The sequence below is a fragment of the Botrytis cinerea genome, chromosome 11, assembly GCF_000143535.2.
Source record: "Botrytis cinerea B05.10 chromosome 11, complete sequence".
NCBI lineage: Eukaryota > Fungi > Ascomycota > Leotiomycetes > Helotiales > Sclerotiniaceae > Botrytis > Botrytis cinerea.
In genome coordinates this window covers 84187-101540 of record NC_037320.1, presented here as the reverse complement: position 1 = coordinate 101540, position 17354 = coordinate 84187, and the positions used below count along the sequence as shown (strand labels likewise).

Below are 17354 nucleotides of genomic sequence, written 5' to 3'. Positions count from 1 at the left end.
AAGCAACGGAGCTAAAATGACAAACGAACGAGGCCAGATTTCTGGACGAGAATGGTGAGGACGGAATTAATTTCAGAAGTCTAGATGATTCGGCTTCTCCCTGATTCCCCTCAGATCTCGACATAATTAGAACCTTGGGCTATTCACATACTGAGCAAGATCAGCAGAATGTCAATTGACGTTCCTGTACCACACGCCGCAGACGTTATGCATTATTATCCCCTGTACGGAGATCCCGCAGATGACGTCGGTGTTTTCTGGAAAACTATGGCTATAATTACATGAACTCCTTTTGGGGGATGTTTGCCCGGTAAGATGACCATAATTTCAATCGCCACGTTAACGAGTTGGGATGTCATGCAACTTTCAAGTTTCATCCATTTGCCCTACCCTTATCTTCATTCGCATGATTACGACTTACAAAATGATATATTCTCATATCTAGCCATCACGTGCCAGGGGTCTAGATAGGGCGTTCCCCGGCCGGAGAGTAAGTTACAGTATAGTGGATCTTTACTAGTCAGTTAACCCTTCACGGCCCCGTGTCAGTGTGTTAATGTGGAAACCCAAATCAGTTAAACAAAATCTTTTTACATAACAACTTTCTTTACTTGTTACAAACATGCATATTGATCATCCAAAGGCGCTTGACTATTTCCTTCTTGTCATTCTCTTATCATTTTGCGGGGTGGATAACCTTGTACGTACGCGGTGGGTAAAGTATTACCTTCTAGGTATTACTCGTATCTCTTCAAACTTAGATAGTGAGACATATGTAGATATTTCTCTGTCACTTTTCCTGTTTCCTTCTTCCTGCATATCTTCACCTCTTATTTTTCTCTTTCATATTCGGTAGTCATGCCTCAACATCATGATGCCGACGCTGATGCGGCTCAATTGGCCGCTCATGGTCACAAACAAGAACTGGAACGCAGTTTCTCTTTGCTTTCTATGTTAGGTCTTGCATTTGCCATTCTTAATTCTTGGACTGCTCTAGCTGCGAGTTTAAGTGTTGCATTACCAAGTGGTGGACCAACTTCAGTGCTCTGGGGATTGATTAGTAAGTTTGTTCTCAATTTTGTATTCAATCTATGGACTTGATGCTAATTATGGTTTCAACAGCCGCTGGAGTATGTAACTTATGCCTCGCCGTCTCTCTTTCCGAATTTCTTTCCGCCTACCCAACAGCAGGTGGTCAATATCATTGGGTTGCAGTCATAAGTTGGAAGAAATATGTTCCGATTCTCAGTTGGATCACTGGATGGATCAATGTTTCCGGCTGGATTGCACTCGTCGCTTCCGGTGGTCTTTTAGGCTCTCAATTAATAGTAGGAGTTATTTCACTCATGCACCCAAATTATGAACCACAACGTTGGCATCAATTCCTCCTCTACGTCGCATACAACATCATCGCTTTTATTGTCAACGCGTTCATGACATCGCTATTACCTCTTATCACGAAATCGGCATTCATCTGGTCGATTGTCGGATTCGTCGTGATTTGTATTACCGTCTTGGCGACAGCTTCTCCAGATTATAACGACGCATCCTTCGTCTTCACCGACTTTATAAACAGTACAGGATGGCCTGATGGAGTTGCGTGGCTTCTTGGTTTGCTTCAAGCCGGTCTTGGATTGACCGGTTTCGATGCTGTTGCTCACATGATCGAAGAGATTCCAAACCCAGGAGTTCAAGGTCCAAAAATTATGATTGGATGTGTTTTGATTGGTGTCTTTACAGGATTCATATTCCTTATGGTCTTGCTCTTTGTAGGAGGTAATGTCAACGATGTTATTGAAAGTGCTGCGGGCCCATTACTTCAAACTTTCTACCATGCAACTGGCAGCAAGGCCGGAGCTATCTGTCTCCTCATTTTCCCACTCGTCTGCCTTCTGTTCGCGACCATCTCCATCGCTACAACCTCCACTCGTATGACATATGCGTTTGCTCGCGATCACGGTCTTCCTTTCTCAAGAGTCTTTTCTAGAGTTCATCCAAAGTTGGCTCTTCCGCTAAATGCATTGTACCTTACAATGACATGTGTATTCCTCTTTGGGCTCATTTTCTTGGGTAGTTCATCGGCTTTCAATGCAATTGTTAGTGCGAGTGTTGTGGCTTTGGGTGTTAGTTATGCGATACCTGTCGCAGTCAATTGTTTGAGAGGGAGGAAGTGTTTACCGGAGACGAGAGCATTCAAGTTGTCGGAACCAGTGGGCTGGGTTTGCAACCTGGTGAGTTCTCCCTCATTTACTTTGATCATAATTTTGGGAAATATAGGCTAATGAGATAAATAGGTTGGCATTGCATATGTGATGATCACTACAGTTCTGTTCCTCTTCCCACCTGAATTGCCAGTGACAGGAAACAACATGAGTATGTTCCCTTCCTACCTCTCATCTCAATTTCGACAATACTAACGTATCACCCAGATTACTGCGTAGTAGCCTTCTTCCTTGTCTTCGTCATCGCAGTGGTACAATGGTACGTCGACGGCAAGCAAAACTTTACAGGTCCAAGGATCGATATGGATGCTATGCAACACGGAGAGGTTGTAGGGATAGTGGTTGGTGATGAAGCCAGTGGGACTCCTAGTGCAGAATTTGGGGATGTAAAGGAAGTCAAATGAACTAACGCTTTACGATGAAAATACTTGCATATGTATTATGGATATATCAAGTAATAGATGTACAATATTTAGACCAAAAAAAAAATTATGAATAAAAATTTAAACAAATCGCGAATATGAAAGGCGTATGCTGATCTTGCGCCGTCACTCCGGATGATGTGGAATTTTTCATCATTTCATCATTCCTCAGAAGTCGAAACTCACAGCCAAGCCGAAGATAAACGGCAGTGCCCGAAAATGGGGGTTTCCAAGCCTGGGAGTTCCAGTGCTTCAGGCCTTGGTAGCAGTAAAGACTGGGTATGTGGGGCCGGATAGATGGAGTTTGTGGGGTAATATTCGGAAGTACAGAACCTTGAGTCTGAAGGCTTGGTGGCTTGCAGGCCTGAGTCTTGGAGGCAAGAGTACCGAGTCATGAGCCGTGGGAGGCGTGAAGCGGGAAGTGATAGGGCTGCTGGGTGAGTGGGATGAGATTTTTTGGGGGGGGTTTTGGAGATGTTGTAAAGGTTTTCTGGAGAGAGTGTGGGGGAAGAGAATATTTGGTACATAAGATGGAGATTGGGACGTGGGATATGGAGTCTTGATATAAAAGTTGTGGGGGAGTTTGGGAGAAGTTGGGGGACGTGGTTGAGGATTGGACGGTGCGGGAGTTGCGAGTGATTCTCTTCAGGAAAGCAAGTGGATGAAGGATGATTCTGTTACGTCACTTACTTGTACACTGAGGATTGAGGTTAGAAGAATTCAATTGTTAACGTGATCATTAGCCAAGTAATTGATGCTATTTGACTTGTCACTGGTTCAAAGTGACAACGTGTTCCGGGGGCGGTACCTAGATATCTCTCCACATTCTCGTTTATGCCGCCTACGCCGTTTCAATAATTACCAGATTAGTGAAGAACATGTAATATTACAAATGATTAACATAATTTAGATTGCCTGGTCAAACTTCCACCACGATTCACCAATGAGAAAGAATTAGCAATGCATACACACAGTCATGAAATTCTGGACCAAAACTCGGATCTAGACCCAGAAATAAGGATGCTTAAATGTGACGAGGACTGCGATATCATGAAGAGCTGATCGGGACTAACCTTCGTTACCCGGGGAGACGACGTGACAGTAGCACTGAGAGACGAAGAACTACTGACAAATTCTTGGAGACTGCTATCTGTGATTGATGCGCCGGAGATCCAGAATGTCTTCCACAACTCTGTGGCTGGGAATTTGCAACGAGATATCTCGAGGTAGTTTAGCCTGGGCTCTCACCGTAGCCCTCGATTCTTCGTGAGTCCATCAGAGGAATGTGGAGCGTGGGAAGCTTGCAGTGAGCATGCCTTCGTTGAAATTGGTGGATCCATCTAGATGTGCGGTGAATGTGGGCTTGTGTCATTGGATAAGTATTCCGCGTAGAAGTCATAATAAGTATCCGGATTGCCAATTGTAGCAATACCACGCCCTTCGGAGCATCTAAGAATAGCAATCCTTGGAGCCTGAGGAGTGGCTCCAGTGCGCCTTTTAGATTCTCTGGCAAACTCGAAGGCTTAGCTATGAAACGAAACAAGACGAAGGCACACGTTAACCGGGGAAAGTGATATTGACTGCATTATTTTTTACAAAATACAATAGTTATTGGTGGATGATTTAACCACATGCCCTTGAAGCGCTCTGTCCAATACTTTCGAGGACTTAAGCGATACCCCCTTCTTTTGAGCAGAAGAATGGCGAGATTGTGTTACACTCGAACAAAAAATGGACTAGTCACACTTCGAGAAGTGGATTTGATATATAGCAGCATTCCGAGGCATGATGAATATCGAGAGACTGAAGCTTTTGTCTCTAGGGCATATATTTGAATCTCTAAGAATGTCAAATCTGCACTCGCAGCTGCTAGATAATCTTAGAATGCATCAAGAGACGAAAGTTGAAGCCATATGAAAAAAGCCACTCAGAACACTAATGGACTAACGAAGCAATGAACAATGACGACTTTCCAAATCATGCTATTAAAGTAATGTGACAGTACCATGGAGAGATGTGTATTCAAGCCGCGAATTTGTAAACAATTTGAGGAGCAATCATCTCCTTGTCGGACCCTGTTCTATGAATCTGCTCGTGGATATTGGGTTGTGTGCTTGGTATAGCCCACGAGAATATACATTAGGAATATGGGCAAGCGACGGCATTGATAAAGAGGCTATTCTCGGTCTAAAGACAATGCTAGGATCACCTTATAAAAGACATTGATATAAAAACAGTGTGCTAGAAGATAATTTCGATAAGAAGCTGTTTTATTGGTATTGATGAAAAGATAATTCCTTATGTGAAATTATGATGTTGTGGTGCAGCGTGAGCTGTGTCTTAAACTTAAGCGTACAGTATTTACACCTGTAAAAGTAGCGTTCGCTAGCCTAAACCGGTGAATAACAGGCTGCCTTCCTTTCCACCTCAAATATTCATACAACATTCAACCACGGCAACCTTTTGATTAACAACAATAACATTCGCAATGGACGACGATGATGATTTCGGCGCAGATGCAGATTTCCTAACAGCTCTCGCACAAACCCCTGTTACAGCTCCATCCACAAACCGCGTTCAACAACCTACCCCGCAACGCGTCCAACAGCCTACTCCACAGCGTCTTGATCGAGCACCTCCAACAAATAATGCTTCCGCAGGTCCCAAGGTTGTTCAACCAGTTCCACAAGCTATTGCATCGCGTTCTTCTGGCTCATCAATTCAAGTGTCTCTGCGGCAGAAAGGCAATCCAATACTGACGAATCTCAAATCCTTTCCATGGGAGTACTCAGATATCCTAGCCGACTATGTGCTTGGTACAACCACATGCGCGCTCTTCCTATCACTCAAATACCACCGATTACATCCCGAATATATATACAATCGGATAAAAGGTTTACAGGGTAAATACAACCTACGAGTGCTTCTCACAATGGTTGATATTGGAAATCATGAAGAGAGTTTAAAGGAATTATCCAAGACAAGTTTGGTGAATAATGTCACCGTGATATTATGCTGGTCAGCTCTTGAGGCTGCAAGATATCTTGAGTTATACAAAAGCTATGAACATGCAAATGCTAGTGCTATAAAAGGTGTCGAAAGTAAGAGTTATGGAGATAAAATGGTAGATTTCATTACCGTTCCTAGGAGTATCAATAAACGAGACGCCGTGGCATTGGTTGATGCATTTGGAAGTATCAGAGGTGCTATCAATGCAAGACCTGAGGAAATTGCTGTTGTTGACGGTTGGGGAGAGAAAAAGGTTAGAAAGTGGTGCGGTGTTGTTGATGAGCCATTCAGAGCACGAAAAGCAGCTCGTAGGGGTCTCAGCAGAAAGGAAACAACAGACGATGGGACGGAGCGGCCAGAAGGTGTTTTAGATCGTGCTATACCTCTGAGTCGTGTCCCGTTGAGAGAAATGAATTCCGTAGTAGGAAAATCAATTGAGCCCACACACCAAAGTCAAAATCTCACCGAGGAATCACAAGATGAACGGATACCAGGTGATGACGACGAAGAGGCTGCAATCTTGGCCGCTCAGCAAGAAGAAGAAAAGGCAGCGCGAGAGAAGAAGAAAGAATTGGCGAGAAGAGATGAAGAGCTCAGTGGAGGGGTCGCTGCAGCTTTGGCAAAATTACGAGAGAAACACTGAAATATTTGAAATTCAACATATTATATCTTTACATGTTGATCAACATCGAGTATCTCTGACCCGCAAATGACATTTCATACTACATTTGAACGCGGGAGTTGGCTTCGGAAGGTTGATTGCCTCGAACAACGTTACGGTTGGCTAGTCGACCAATTCACTACTGCAGCAAATGCAAATTTGATGACTTTCATGCTTCTGATAATATCTGTTCTATACGCGCACCTAGATCTTATATATTTCTAGAGATAGGGCAGAGGCTAAATCAATGAATTTTATTCTAAACGTTTACAAATAACGCAGCTCTTTCATGGCACTGGTTCGTTTTACAGAGAAAATCTATATACTTGCGAAAGTTCCGTTGTCTTGAATTGTTATGTGTAGCACATAATACTTACTACACCTTTGGGCTGAGCATGGCAACCAAATCTGTGATCTCGAAGAGGAATCTTCACCTCTTTCTACTTCTTCTGAGCTTAGGAAGAGTAGGTTCATATCGCCCCTATTCCGCGAACTCTACGCTTCGTTTGCCGTATTGTCCTGCCCAGGGGGCCTTTGCGCAATTCAACCGACATTTTCTTTCTTTCGACCGTCTCTAGTGAAACAAGTACTTCACTCTCATAGATCGGAGGAGAACTTCTTGTATCGTGCCAATCAGCTTCATAAGATATGATGTTGCCGAAACGTTTATCCATCCAGCTCTCGAATTCACGACGATTGGATATTTACCTATCCGGACTTTTCACCTCGAAGTTCAATAGAGACTTACATGCAACTTCTTCCTCGGCAGATCTTCCAATACTGCTATTGGGTTGAATTTGACGGTTTTCGATTGTCATTAGTGAGAGCATGTAGATCAGTTTGACCAACGATAGAAAGTTGGTGACCAACCGTATAGATTCTGCATATGTGACCAGTCCTCTCCAGAGTTCTCAGTAGCCTGCTCCATTAAGTCGTGTTTCTTGCTAATAGATTTTTTGGCATAAACTTCGGCATTTTCCCGTGTGCATTTTCATTACTTGTGATCTCGGCCCCGTTCTTGGATTTGCGCTTCTGAGAATGTCTCCAAACTTAATGCTTCAGTTTCTACCACCTCTATAGCTAATTCATACAAGAATGATAGATACTTCCACAAGTCTCTCATTCGTTTGCGCTTGCTAGTAAAGTTGACAAACTCTCAACTAAGCAAGGTAGATTTTGTCAATGTATTTTTGTAAGCGGGTAGATGGTTCATTGTCTCATTCGAAGCGGACTTGTTAAAATTAAAGTTTCTTTTTGTTAACACATATCCAGTAGTAGATATTCATAGGTGAAATTGAACTCTTTGTTCCTATCGAGAACCGTTCTTGGATCTCTTAGTAGACATCAATTGCTTGACGTCGTTGCTGCATTTCTAGAACCTCATCATCGAACCGAATCCCACAAACTTAACAATAACAAATCATGCAAAAGTTTGAACATGTTTTTCAACAATGACGCAAGTCGTGTCAATCCACCCCTTCCACCTCTCCCGCCACTTCCGCCCGTCTTCGGACTAGATGGTTTCGAAATCGAAATTCCAGAAATCCCGGAAACAGCGTCGAGAGCAGGATGGTATTGGTTTGGTTGGGCATCAAACAATAATGCTGTAGTTCCAAAGAGTATCTCTACTTTACAAAACATAAATGCACATCTACGAAGAGAAAATGGGCGGTTGCGAAATCTAGACGAATCACGGCAAAGGGAAATTGGACGACTGCACAATCAAAGTATCAGACTAGGCAGACAGGAAGATGGACAAAATCAGATTATTGAAAAACTGCGTAACCAGTTAGCCGAATTGGGGAGACGAGATGATCAACGAATGCAGACTATTCAAGGGCTCAGGAGAGAGGTGGAAATATTGGGCGAGAGGGATCAGATAATTGAGGCATTACGCATCCAAGTATTGGAGTTAACTAGGGGAGTTGCTTTACACGCACAAACTATTCAAGAGCTCAGGGATCAGAAAGCCAAAGCAGGTGAAAAAGATCAGACAATCGAGGAACTCCAAATCCAAGTATCGAATGTCAAGAAGGAGAATGACGCACATGCACAAACTATCCAAAAACTCAGGGAAGAGGCGGCCCAGCTACTGGGCCACCCATCATCCATAGACAAACTCGGCCTTCAAATAACCACCCTCTCAGAAACCCTCCTTCAGAAAGATCAAGCGATCGAAACCCTCCACAGTCAAATAAGCATCCTATCCGAGCAGCACAGCAAACAAATCGCCGAACTCCGGACGCGCATAACCAGGCTCTCAAAAGAAAACGACGAGCGCGTCAACATCGTCTCGGAACTCCGCGTCAAGCTCACAGAAGCCAGCGAAAAAGCCCTGCGCCACGAATCGACCATCTCCTCCCTCGCCGACAAATCAGCAAGCGATGCCGAGACACACGAAACCCATCGCCTCTGGCTCGAGCGACAACGCAAAGAGGAGAGAGAAGAGGCGCACTACAAAATCGACGAAGCACGATTGCAGAACGCGATTCTGATACAGCGCCTGAAGAGTTCGTTGAAGGAGGCAGAGAGTGAGCGGGATGCGGCAGTGCAGGCGGAGCAGAAGACGAATGCGTATTTTGACGAGGTGATGCGGAGGAGTAGGGCGCTGGAAGCGACGAATGAGTCTCTTGAGGGAAGATTGATGATGTGCAAGAGGAGAGAGACGGAGACGGAGACGGAGAATGCGAAAAAGGAAGAAGCGTTTGAGTCGAGAATTAGGGCTCTGAAGGAGGAGTTGAGGATTGCGAAGCTGGCTGTTGCTCAACCGCTTTCGGAAGGGAAGTGATGCTGAGTCTGTGGTGTATATAGTCTGGAAGTTGAATGGCAGGGCATGATTGAGTCCGGCTGTATCGATAGGTTAAGTTGGGAACTATCTGGTTGGCACAAGAACATTTCGAACCTTGTAGTCTACTAGAACGGCGGCGCGTTCTAAAGTGGAGGAATCGAAGTTATGTGTTTTCGTGTTTTCACTCATCACATCTCTGCTTCTTAGCACCCACAACTTTGGTCATGTATTCATTGTATTTGAACTTTATCTCCCACTTCATTCACTACAGTACTACATACAAAATGAACCTGCTCCTTGCTTTCTCTACGAACATCTAACCCCAAGTCCCATTCATCGTCCCTCTAACACCTAGCAGCAAGCACGCATGTACTTCCCACACCAAAGGCGTACACACCCATCCACCCCCATCCCATCTCCCTATCCCCCCCATTTCACCCATGAAATCCAAACCCTAATTCCCATCCACCCCGAAGTGATATGGCCAAGCCCCATACCCCCCAATCAATATAAACAAAGACAAACACCATGCTACCGAGTCAATACTTCCGAATCAATACAGCATCAATCCATTTCCATTCATTCATTCCCTCCCATTCGTCCCACCCTTTATGTCGATTGACATTCAAATCTTAAATCCAGCGCCCAAACCTAAAAACGCCATAATCTCAACCTAAAGAACCCCAACCTGGTTAAGTCGTCAATCCCGGACCATCCATGGTATGACGTTGTTGCACCTAAAACAAAGGATATCGCTCAAAAACTCCATACAATGCAACCTTTCCCTTTCCACTTTTCAAATACACTCGTTCGCTTTCACCCACCCCCAATAATTACTTTCCATCACTTCTTGTCGTTTTTAAAAAGCATCGCATGGCATCGTACCGCACCGCAAAGCATCCATTCGACGATGGTCGAACAACTTTTCCTGCACGTGACAAAGTCATCGCATCGATTTTCGTAGCCCGCAGGTAAATAACTCCTCTCATTGACTTCTCAATCCGAGATTGATCCTGTGTCCACAACCTCTAACCCATCCCCCGCATTACCTCCCGTTCTTCCTGGCTCCCAGCCTTCCATTTCATCCCTTCCATCCTCCTTAATCAAGTCCAATAGCACCATACTATTCTTCTTGATCCTCTCAGGTCTATCCACAATTCCTCTTTCAAGAATCAAGGCTTCAGCTGTTTTGGCCCATAATTCCTGTAAATCAGGCACACCTTCCACCAGTAACCCAAGTACTTCTCTTCCCAAAGGACGCATTGGCGGACCTGCTGAAAGACTTGTTCTCCATACCAAACTGCCATCCGATACATTCCGTCTGGAGGCTATGCAATTAGACTTGTCACAGAACCATTCATTGCATCCCGAAGAATCATGACTTGAAATACCAGATGGAGGATTAGCGATAGGCTGGGGTGCCTTCTTTCTTCCTAGATGAGTGAATTTTGACATCTTGGATTTCGGTGCAGCGGTGCTGGGTTCGACAATTGGCAAACGACAACTTTGTAGAGAGCCATACCATTGGTCCACGGCGGCTCTCCTCGCGTTATATCCCTTTGTTTTCCAGAATTTTTCGGCTTGCTGAAGCCCGCCAATTGTTAGGATCGCAGAATACACTTCATCAGGTGGTCGATCCTTCAAATAACCTCTGATTGATCTTTCCACTCTTCCAACATATGAAGGAGGCCTTAATCGACGAGAAAAGGATGACATGAACAAAGGGAATACCTGATGAACATGCAATAAAGTTCTGTCATCATACATATTCATAGCATAAGTCTCGAATGGGTTAAGTGTGTATGGTAATCGAGTTAAAGGCGCCCCGCGTCTTTCAAGATGTCGAGCATATACTTTTCGATAAGTTTCGAAGAAGTGAAATATGGTAAAGACGAGTGGTACTAATCTTTGACGCATCCTTTCATATTGAGGTTGGAATTCCAACACTTGAGCTTCAGTCGTCCGCAAGAATATCTCCTTTCGGGCTTGTATAGAAACGAGGGTAGACAATTTTGATGCGACATGTAATCGATGCCATATTCCACACAGATAGTGTAAGTTCAACTTCTCCGGGTCTGGCAAAGGAAATAATCGTATGGTATAACGAGGTAGTGTATGTGTTGCGTGATGTCTCGCGATCGGTGCTTCATTTAATGTAATCAACGTGTGAAATGATCTTGAAACTTGTCGCAAGTCAAGAATTGTATGGATGGGTAAAGGTGAGAGAATTTGAGCTTGTAACTCGGCTGGAAGGGTGAGGAAGAGGTCGGAGAGAGAAACACTATGTAGGTTAGCAATTTATCCGAACAGCCGCTCAGGGAAAGAGTTTACCTTTGTCTTTCAATTCTTTCTTGAATTGTGTCTGGGTGTGTCTCGACAATTGATGGAGCTCGATGGGTAATGTTCACTTTGGATCTTAGAGCACCCAATGAGCCACTGAAACTTGGTCGACGTTGTGTTCGTAAAGTAGTGAGGTCATGTCCGAGCGAACGTTTTCTTTGATCGCTGGGTCGGAAAGCCAAACTCTCATGGGTGACACTTCTCTGTCTCGAAGGTAAATTGAATGTAGCTGCTTCTAATGGCGAAGGTTCGTGATTAATTAGAGGAATCGACAAAGAGCCGATCTGTGAATTTTGTGATGTTCCAGTTGTAGTCCCAGTCGGAGTTGCAGTCGCAGCAGCAATAGATCCAGACCCAGACCCTGTTCCACTCTCAGCATGCCCATGCCCATGTCCATTCCTATCACTCTGTCGTAGTTTATCGAAATATCGCTCTGAAGCGAATTCAGTAAGATGAAGTGGTTCCATCTCTTCCCCCGCGCTTGGTCTTTAGTACCAATAGGTCGTAGAGTTGAAGTTCTTTGTGATTGTTAAACCATATCAAGATTTATGGACGACGCTCTTCGAGAGGGAGGGCCGCCCAAATTGCGCCGAGTTGAAATAAAGTTGAGGAAACGACGTCGCACGATTGAACTTCATGCATTATTGAAAACACCAGTTAAAGGATTCAGAAGTCAACAATATCAATTCAGGTTATTCGAGAGAGGCAGGGAAAGGTTCTCAATGTAGATCGACAAGAGAAGTTTGGGAAGATGGGTTGGCTGTTAAAGAGGTGTGAGAGGATAGTATGATAGTCGGAAGTCGAAAGTTGAAAGTTGAAGGGTTGAAGGGTCGAAGGGTCAAGCAATAAGGGATTGATTGGGGTTGAGATCGGAGTCAAATGGAAGAAAGTACCGAGATAACAAGTCTTAGTATGTATTCGTACCTTGGTATCCTGTCTGCCTGTGTTGATGATGGTATAATCGATATGTCCAAAGAAAGTCCAAAGAAAGTCCAGACGAAGATACAAGAGATTTTCTTCTTTCTTCTGTTTGGGGGCCCAAGAAAAACGAAAGTGTGATGGTTTCGATCGACTGGAATTGGAGTTGTTCGGATTATTGTTGCTGAGATGACCTTTTTCGAGTGTGACTTTGAAAGAGACAGGAATAACACCACCACAAACTTAAGAAGATGAATTTATGCTGCTGGCTTAATGTCGTAAGATGTTAAATGGGTAAGACAATTCCTCCATCAATCCTAGTTCTCTCTTCGTGTGGTGTGCAGTGTCTAGATTTTTCCGTTGTCGCTGTGTTGTCGTTGTCGGAGTGTTGGATTCAAGTAGCCATGTGTCGTCGGACTTTCCGTTTGTAGATCGATCCAGAGACACAAATCGACAAAAGACGATGATGTGGAAGTGGAAGTGGGAGCAGGGAGAAAGGAAAAGGTTAAACAACGACCGACTGACGAACGATGGAAGATCTGGAACCTTTCTCTCTACTCTCGCTCTCTCTGTCTCTTCAAAAGAGTAAGGGTGGAAAGGGTGGAAAGTGTGGAAAGTGTGGCGGCTGAGATGGATTGGGTTGATGGGATAGACGGATGGGATAGACAGAGGAGATACGTTTCTCGTCTCGCTCCCGTCTCTTCCCAGAAATAAAGGGACTAGAAAGGAATTCGGTATATCGGGGGAACTAACGAAGGAAATAGATGGGGATAATGGGACAATGGGATTGTGGGATCTCAAGGGATAGACACGTTTTCCCCTTGACGTTTTATGATTTTTCTGAATATCTTAACCTCTTCCAGTACCAGACTGCAAGACTACAAGTAGTGTTTGGGTAGTCGCACTTGTTATGTATGGAGTAACTTAGTAAAAGCAGCTAATAGTAATACCGATATGGTAGATTGAAAAATGCTACCTAACCACAATAATGAAGCCGAGCTGCGTGAGCACGGTAGGGAGGGAGGTAGGGGGTAGGGGGGTAGGGGGGTAGGGGGAGGAAGAGGAGGAGGAGAAGGGGGAGGGGGAGGAGGAAGTTCTGGATATCTTATATTATATGTATGATATATATATATATATATATATATATTTAACCGCGAGTATCAAGGAATGGTTTGTTCACTGCAGTGAAGTTTGAATGAAGATTGATCGAAGATTCGGTAAAGATTCAGTGAAGATTCAATGGCTGATTGAGTTCTAGATTAAAGTAAAAGTCTCTCTCTCTCTCGCTCTCTCTCTCTCTCCTCTACAAGTTGAATTCTCTCTTTCTTTCCTTTCTCTTGATATGCTTGTCTACAGTAAGTAGTGCTTGTTCCTCTTCTCTATTCTTCTTGTCTCTCTCCTCTCATCCTCTCCTCCTCATCCTCATCCTCATCCTCATCCTCATCCCATCTACAGACACATCTCATTTTCTTCTCTATCGGCCCAACTATTCAATCCCTCCCCCCCCATTCGCCCAACGGACATCTCTCCAAAATCTTATTTTCCCAATCCCGATCCCAATCCAAATCTATACCCACTTTGAGTTTAGCACCAAAGGAACATTCGGTCGGCGTCTTTATGGAGACTCCACACTCCACTGATTGGAATTGTGGAACATCCAGGACCCAGGCACATTGAGATCCGGATAAAGTAAGACGAGAAATGTAGGTCCTGGACTGCTGGGTAATATGACTGATGAATTGACGAGAAATGAGGAAAACATGACTGATGGAATTGGTGCGATGGGGATGGGGATTCGGGTGTGACGATGAAGAGGGATTGAGAGTGGGGAGATGATGATGGTGATGATGATGATGAGGGGGAAGAACTTTTGATATTGGGACATGTACCTGCGACCCAGGCAAAGTAGAATACTTGAATCGAAGATACAAGAACTAGCCCTGTCTGTTGCGCTTAGAAGTTGTGAGCTCGTGATTGAATCGTGGTTGAAGATCATAGGAGAATGTTTACGGTAAGATATGGATGGCATCAAGTAGATCAGAATCACGATATGGCTCCAAATGATACATCGATGTAAGACGACATGTCAACAACTAGTCCTTCTTAGAGATGGGTATGTGCTTCGTAAACAACATCGCTCCTCTCCTCTCCTCTCCTCTCCTCTTCTCTGTCCTATCCCATCCTCTCCTTCACACGAAACAACCAAAACGACCCTTTTTACTGGGCAAGGGTTTCCTTATCCTATCCGTCCATCAGTGCCACCCACGGCGGTACCGAAAATAGCACTTTCGAATTCTTCCGTGATTATCCCCGAATCCAATAAGATCACCAGTATTCTTACTTAATATTGCCCCAGATATTGACCATCCGTTTTGAAGAAGGAGAAGAAAAAAAAAAAGATGGAAAAAGGATATTTGGCCGAGAAAGATGATGAGATCTGATGAGTGTGAGTTGACGAGCCAAGCCGTATTAAACACGACGGTGCACAGTACAGAGTATGATACGAAATCAATCTATGGTCACTTGAAAAGTTGCATCGTACCACCAGTAAGGTCGGTATTCAAGTACTCAAGCATCCAATTCTTTCCTTTTTGTCATTGTACTCCTGTTTCGAGACTGTACTGTATTTCCGTACATCGATCTAATCATCACACATGTCGGTACTTGAAAAAGGCTCATTCATATGTGACCAATTGCTAAAGTACTTGATATCCCTTGTTTTTCATCCAACTAGATTCTGCAGTGTTTTGATTAACAACCCGTTCCCATCCATCCATCATCCACCTACCTAATACCTTTCCCACATCCACATCCCCATTCCCTTGCCTTTTCAATGCTTTCCCCAAACCCCAAGCTATCGGCAAACTTTACAACTGACTACTGTGCTGTACTGCACCTAACGCTGTCCATTACAAATCTAGACCCTCCCACCCAGTCTTCCGACCAAATTTCCTATCAACATTTCATATTACCTCAAGTAACGCCGCTCCATAGCCGCACCAATGCTCCATATCAAAACGTCCTTCAAATGGTGGAGAAAATGACAGAGGGACATCATTATGGAGAACCCAAACCCACTCTTTCCCACACACATGACATTCTTAAAATTTTCTACGCAAAACGGGATCTGGGGCAAATAGTGTGGATTTTCCCCATTGCCCCATAATGATGTGAAGCCGAGGATGTTTTTTTCTTTCCCTTTCGAATCTTTGATGCTATGTATGTAATATCTTACATCGTGCTAAATCCTAGTACATGTCACTATATGGCCGAGAAGCTACGATGAGCATCATGGGCTAGCTATCTTGTTAGAGGAAAATCAAGGTAGAAGGTTTTCCGAGCGGAAGATCTTTTCAGAAAGAATGAAGAAATTCAAGTTCTGCAGTACGCATGCTTGTTTTGATGATCGAACTTGGATGAAACCCAATGATGCATAGTATAGTTCGTCCATGCGATATGCCGTGAAAGAAGGGAACGATAGACCGCTAGATATATACTCAATCATCAGCTATACCCATTCATGGATAGCTGCACGAACAGATACTATAATCGTAACGTTCATTAGATGAATTATGATCAAGTATTGTCTAAATTAGACAAGTACATCTGTACAGATACTATGTATGTAGACCAATCCTTCACAAAAGAATAGCAAAAAAAGAGATATCTCCCCCAATCCAACCTCTCCAACTCACACTACCATCGACTTCATCCAACATACTATTGGAGTAAATCCCAATCCCAATCCCAATCAATCCCCAGTCTCCCTCGGCATTTCATTTGCATTTCATTTCCAATTCATCTTTTGTTGTCCGCATCTAACTTGTAAGAGAATCATTTCCAATCAAAAAAGGCCAAAAAATGTAACAACAAATCACACAATTGGATCCAAAAAGAAAACTCATTCGGCCCTATTCTCAAACCTTCATCCGGAAAACAAAAAACGCAACTGAGCGGCTGATTTCCCTTTTTCTTTTTCCCCTTTCCCTGTATAAAGATACTTTATGTAAGATCTTTTAAAATATATAAGGAAAGATAACGGAAGATCTTTGTTAATATGGGAGTTTTGGATCGAAACGAAAAGAGACGCGACTTGGTGTCTTTTTTGGGGGGGGGGAGGGGAAAACGAGATATCAGGGAAAAGATCTTTAGAGATTCAACTTCCTCAGCTAGTTGTAATACCTAGCTAGGTATGATAAATGGTAAATGGCTTGGAACCAAAATCGGCCCCATTGCCTTGTAGAGATAAGTAGGCATATTGCCAATGCTTTAGGGGAAAGGCATTGTCAGCAATTGATGAATTTCATACGTACATAAAAATTTGAGTTTGATTGAAACAGTACTACAGTCCTCTACTGCAGTGCTCTACTGTTAGGTGTATGTTATCACATGTTTTGATACTCGTGCAAGATGCTCGATGAAAGGAATTCCTTTCTTTCCTGGCTCTAGGTGCGCTTTTTGATCAGTCGGAATTTGGCTGTTGAATGACGCTCCGCTGATTGACCGGAGGCTTGCCAGGCTATGTTATTGATCTGATAGCCGGCCAAGACTATGTGTCTACTCATGCAGATGTTGCTCCGCTGGCCCTCCGGGGGCCACTGCCGTGGAGGCAGACTATTCGAATGAGTAAATATATTGTAGAGAACAAACTTTCGAGCGCAGCGAACTACGGGGGTTGGGGGCCTGTCCCCATGAATGCTCGACAGACACGATATGAGAACAGGGCGACTTTATCATTTATCAGGTGTGATTTTAGGATCTGCTATCGAAGCTGATCACTCAAAGTTCGACTCCATCTGCTGGAAAATGGATATACACACACCCTCAATAATTTAAAACCATTCCTAGATATCCATACACAGTGCACGTGTAATTATGGAGACCTATCAAACAAATCGTGGGGTTGAAGCTTAATGTGATGATGCATCGCGATTCACAAGCTTTTATCCATCTTGCAATATAACATCCGCATCCACATCAACAACCGCGTTCCT

General features: G+C 43.8%; 4 protein-coding genes across 5 annotated transcripts; 3 read left to right on the top strand and 1 right to left on the bottom strand.

Annotated features, from left to right (window-relative positions):
* The first annotated feature begins 815 nt into the window (after window positions 1-815).
* Window positions 816-2702, top strand: BCIN_11g00260 (hypothetical protein). Of its 2 annotated transcripts, XM_001552382.2 has the most exons (4): window positions 816-1060; window positions 1123-2231; window positions 2295-2373; window positions 2430-2702. In XM_001552382.2, exons 1-4 carry the CDS (start codon window positions 859-861, stop codon window positions 2624-2626), a joined length of 1587 nt encoding a protein of 528 aa, XP_001552432.1. In that variant the 5' UTR covers window positions 816-858; the 3' UTR covers window positions 2627-2702. The 2 variants fall into 2 exon arrangements, with proteins under 2 accessions (XP_001552432.1, XP_024551559.1); XM_024695765.1 differs by having other exon boundaries at window positions 2295-2702.
* Window positions 2703-5109: 2407 nt separating this feature from the next.
* Bcrad10 lies at window positions 5110-6517 on the top strand. The gene has a single exon (XM_001552385.2). It carries the CDS (start codon window positions 5133-5135, stop codon window positions 6294-6296), a length of 1164 nt encoding a protein of 387 aa, XP_001552435.1. The 5' UTR covers window positions 5110-5132; the 3' UTR covers window positions 6297-6517.
* A 1172-nt stretch (window positions 6518-7689) lies between these two features.
* Window positions 7690-9143, top strand: BCIN_11g00240 (hypothetical protein). Its single transcript, XM_001552386.2, has one exon. The coding sequence runs from the start codon at window positions 7753-7755 to the stop codon at window positions 9100-9102; it is 1350 nt and encodes a 449-aa protein (XP_001552436.1). The 5' UTR covers window positions 7690-7752; the 3' UTR covers window positions 9103-9143.
* Window positions 9144-9346: 203 nt separating this feature from the next.
* Bcfrp1 lies at window positions 9347-13224 on the bottom strand. Its single transcript, XM_024695764.1, has 2 exons — window positions 11434-13224; window positions 9347-11383 (listed from the first exon to the last, which is right to left on the bottom strand). Exons 1-2 carry the CDS (start codon window positions 11907-11909, stop codon window positions 10099-10101), a joined length of 1761 nt encoding a protein of 586 aa, XP_024551558.1. The 5' UTR covers window positions 11910-13224; the 3' UTR covers window positions 9347-10098.
* Window positions 13225-17354: the final 4130 nt, after the last annotated feature.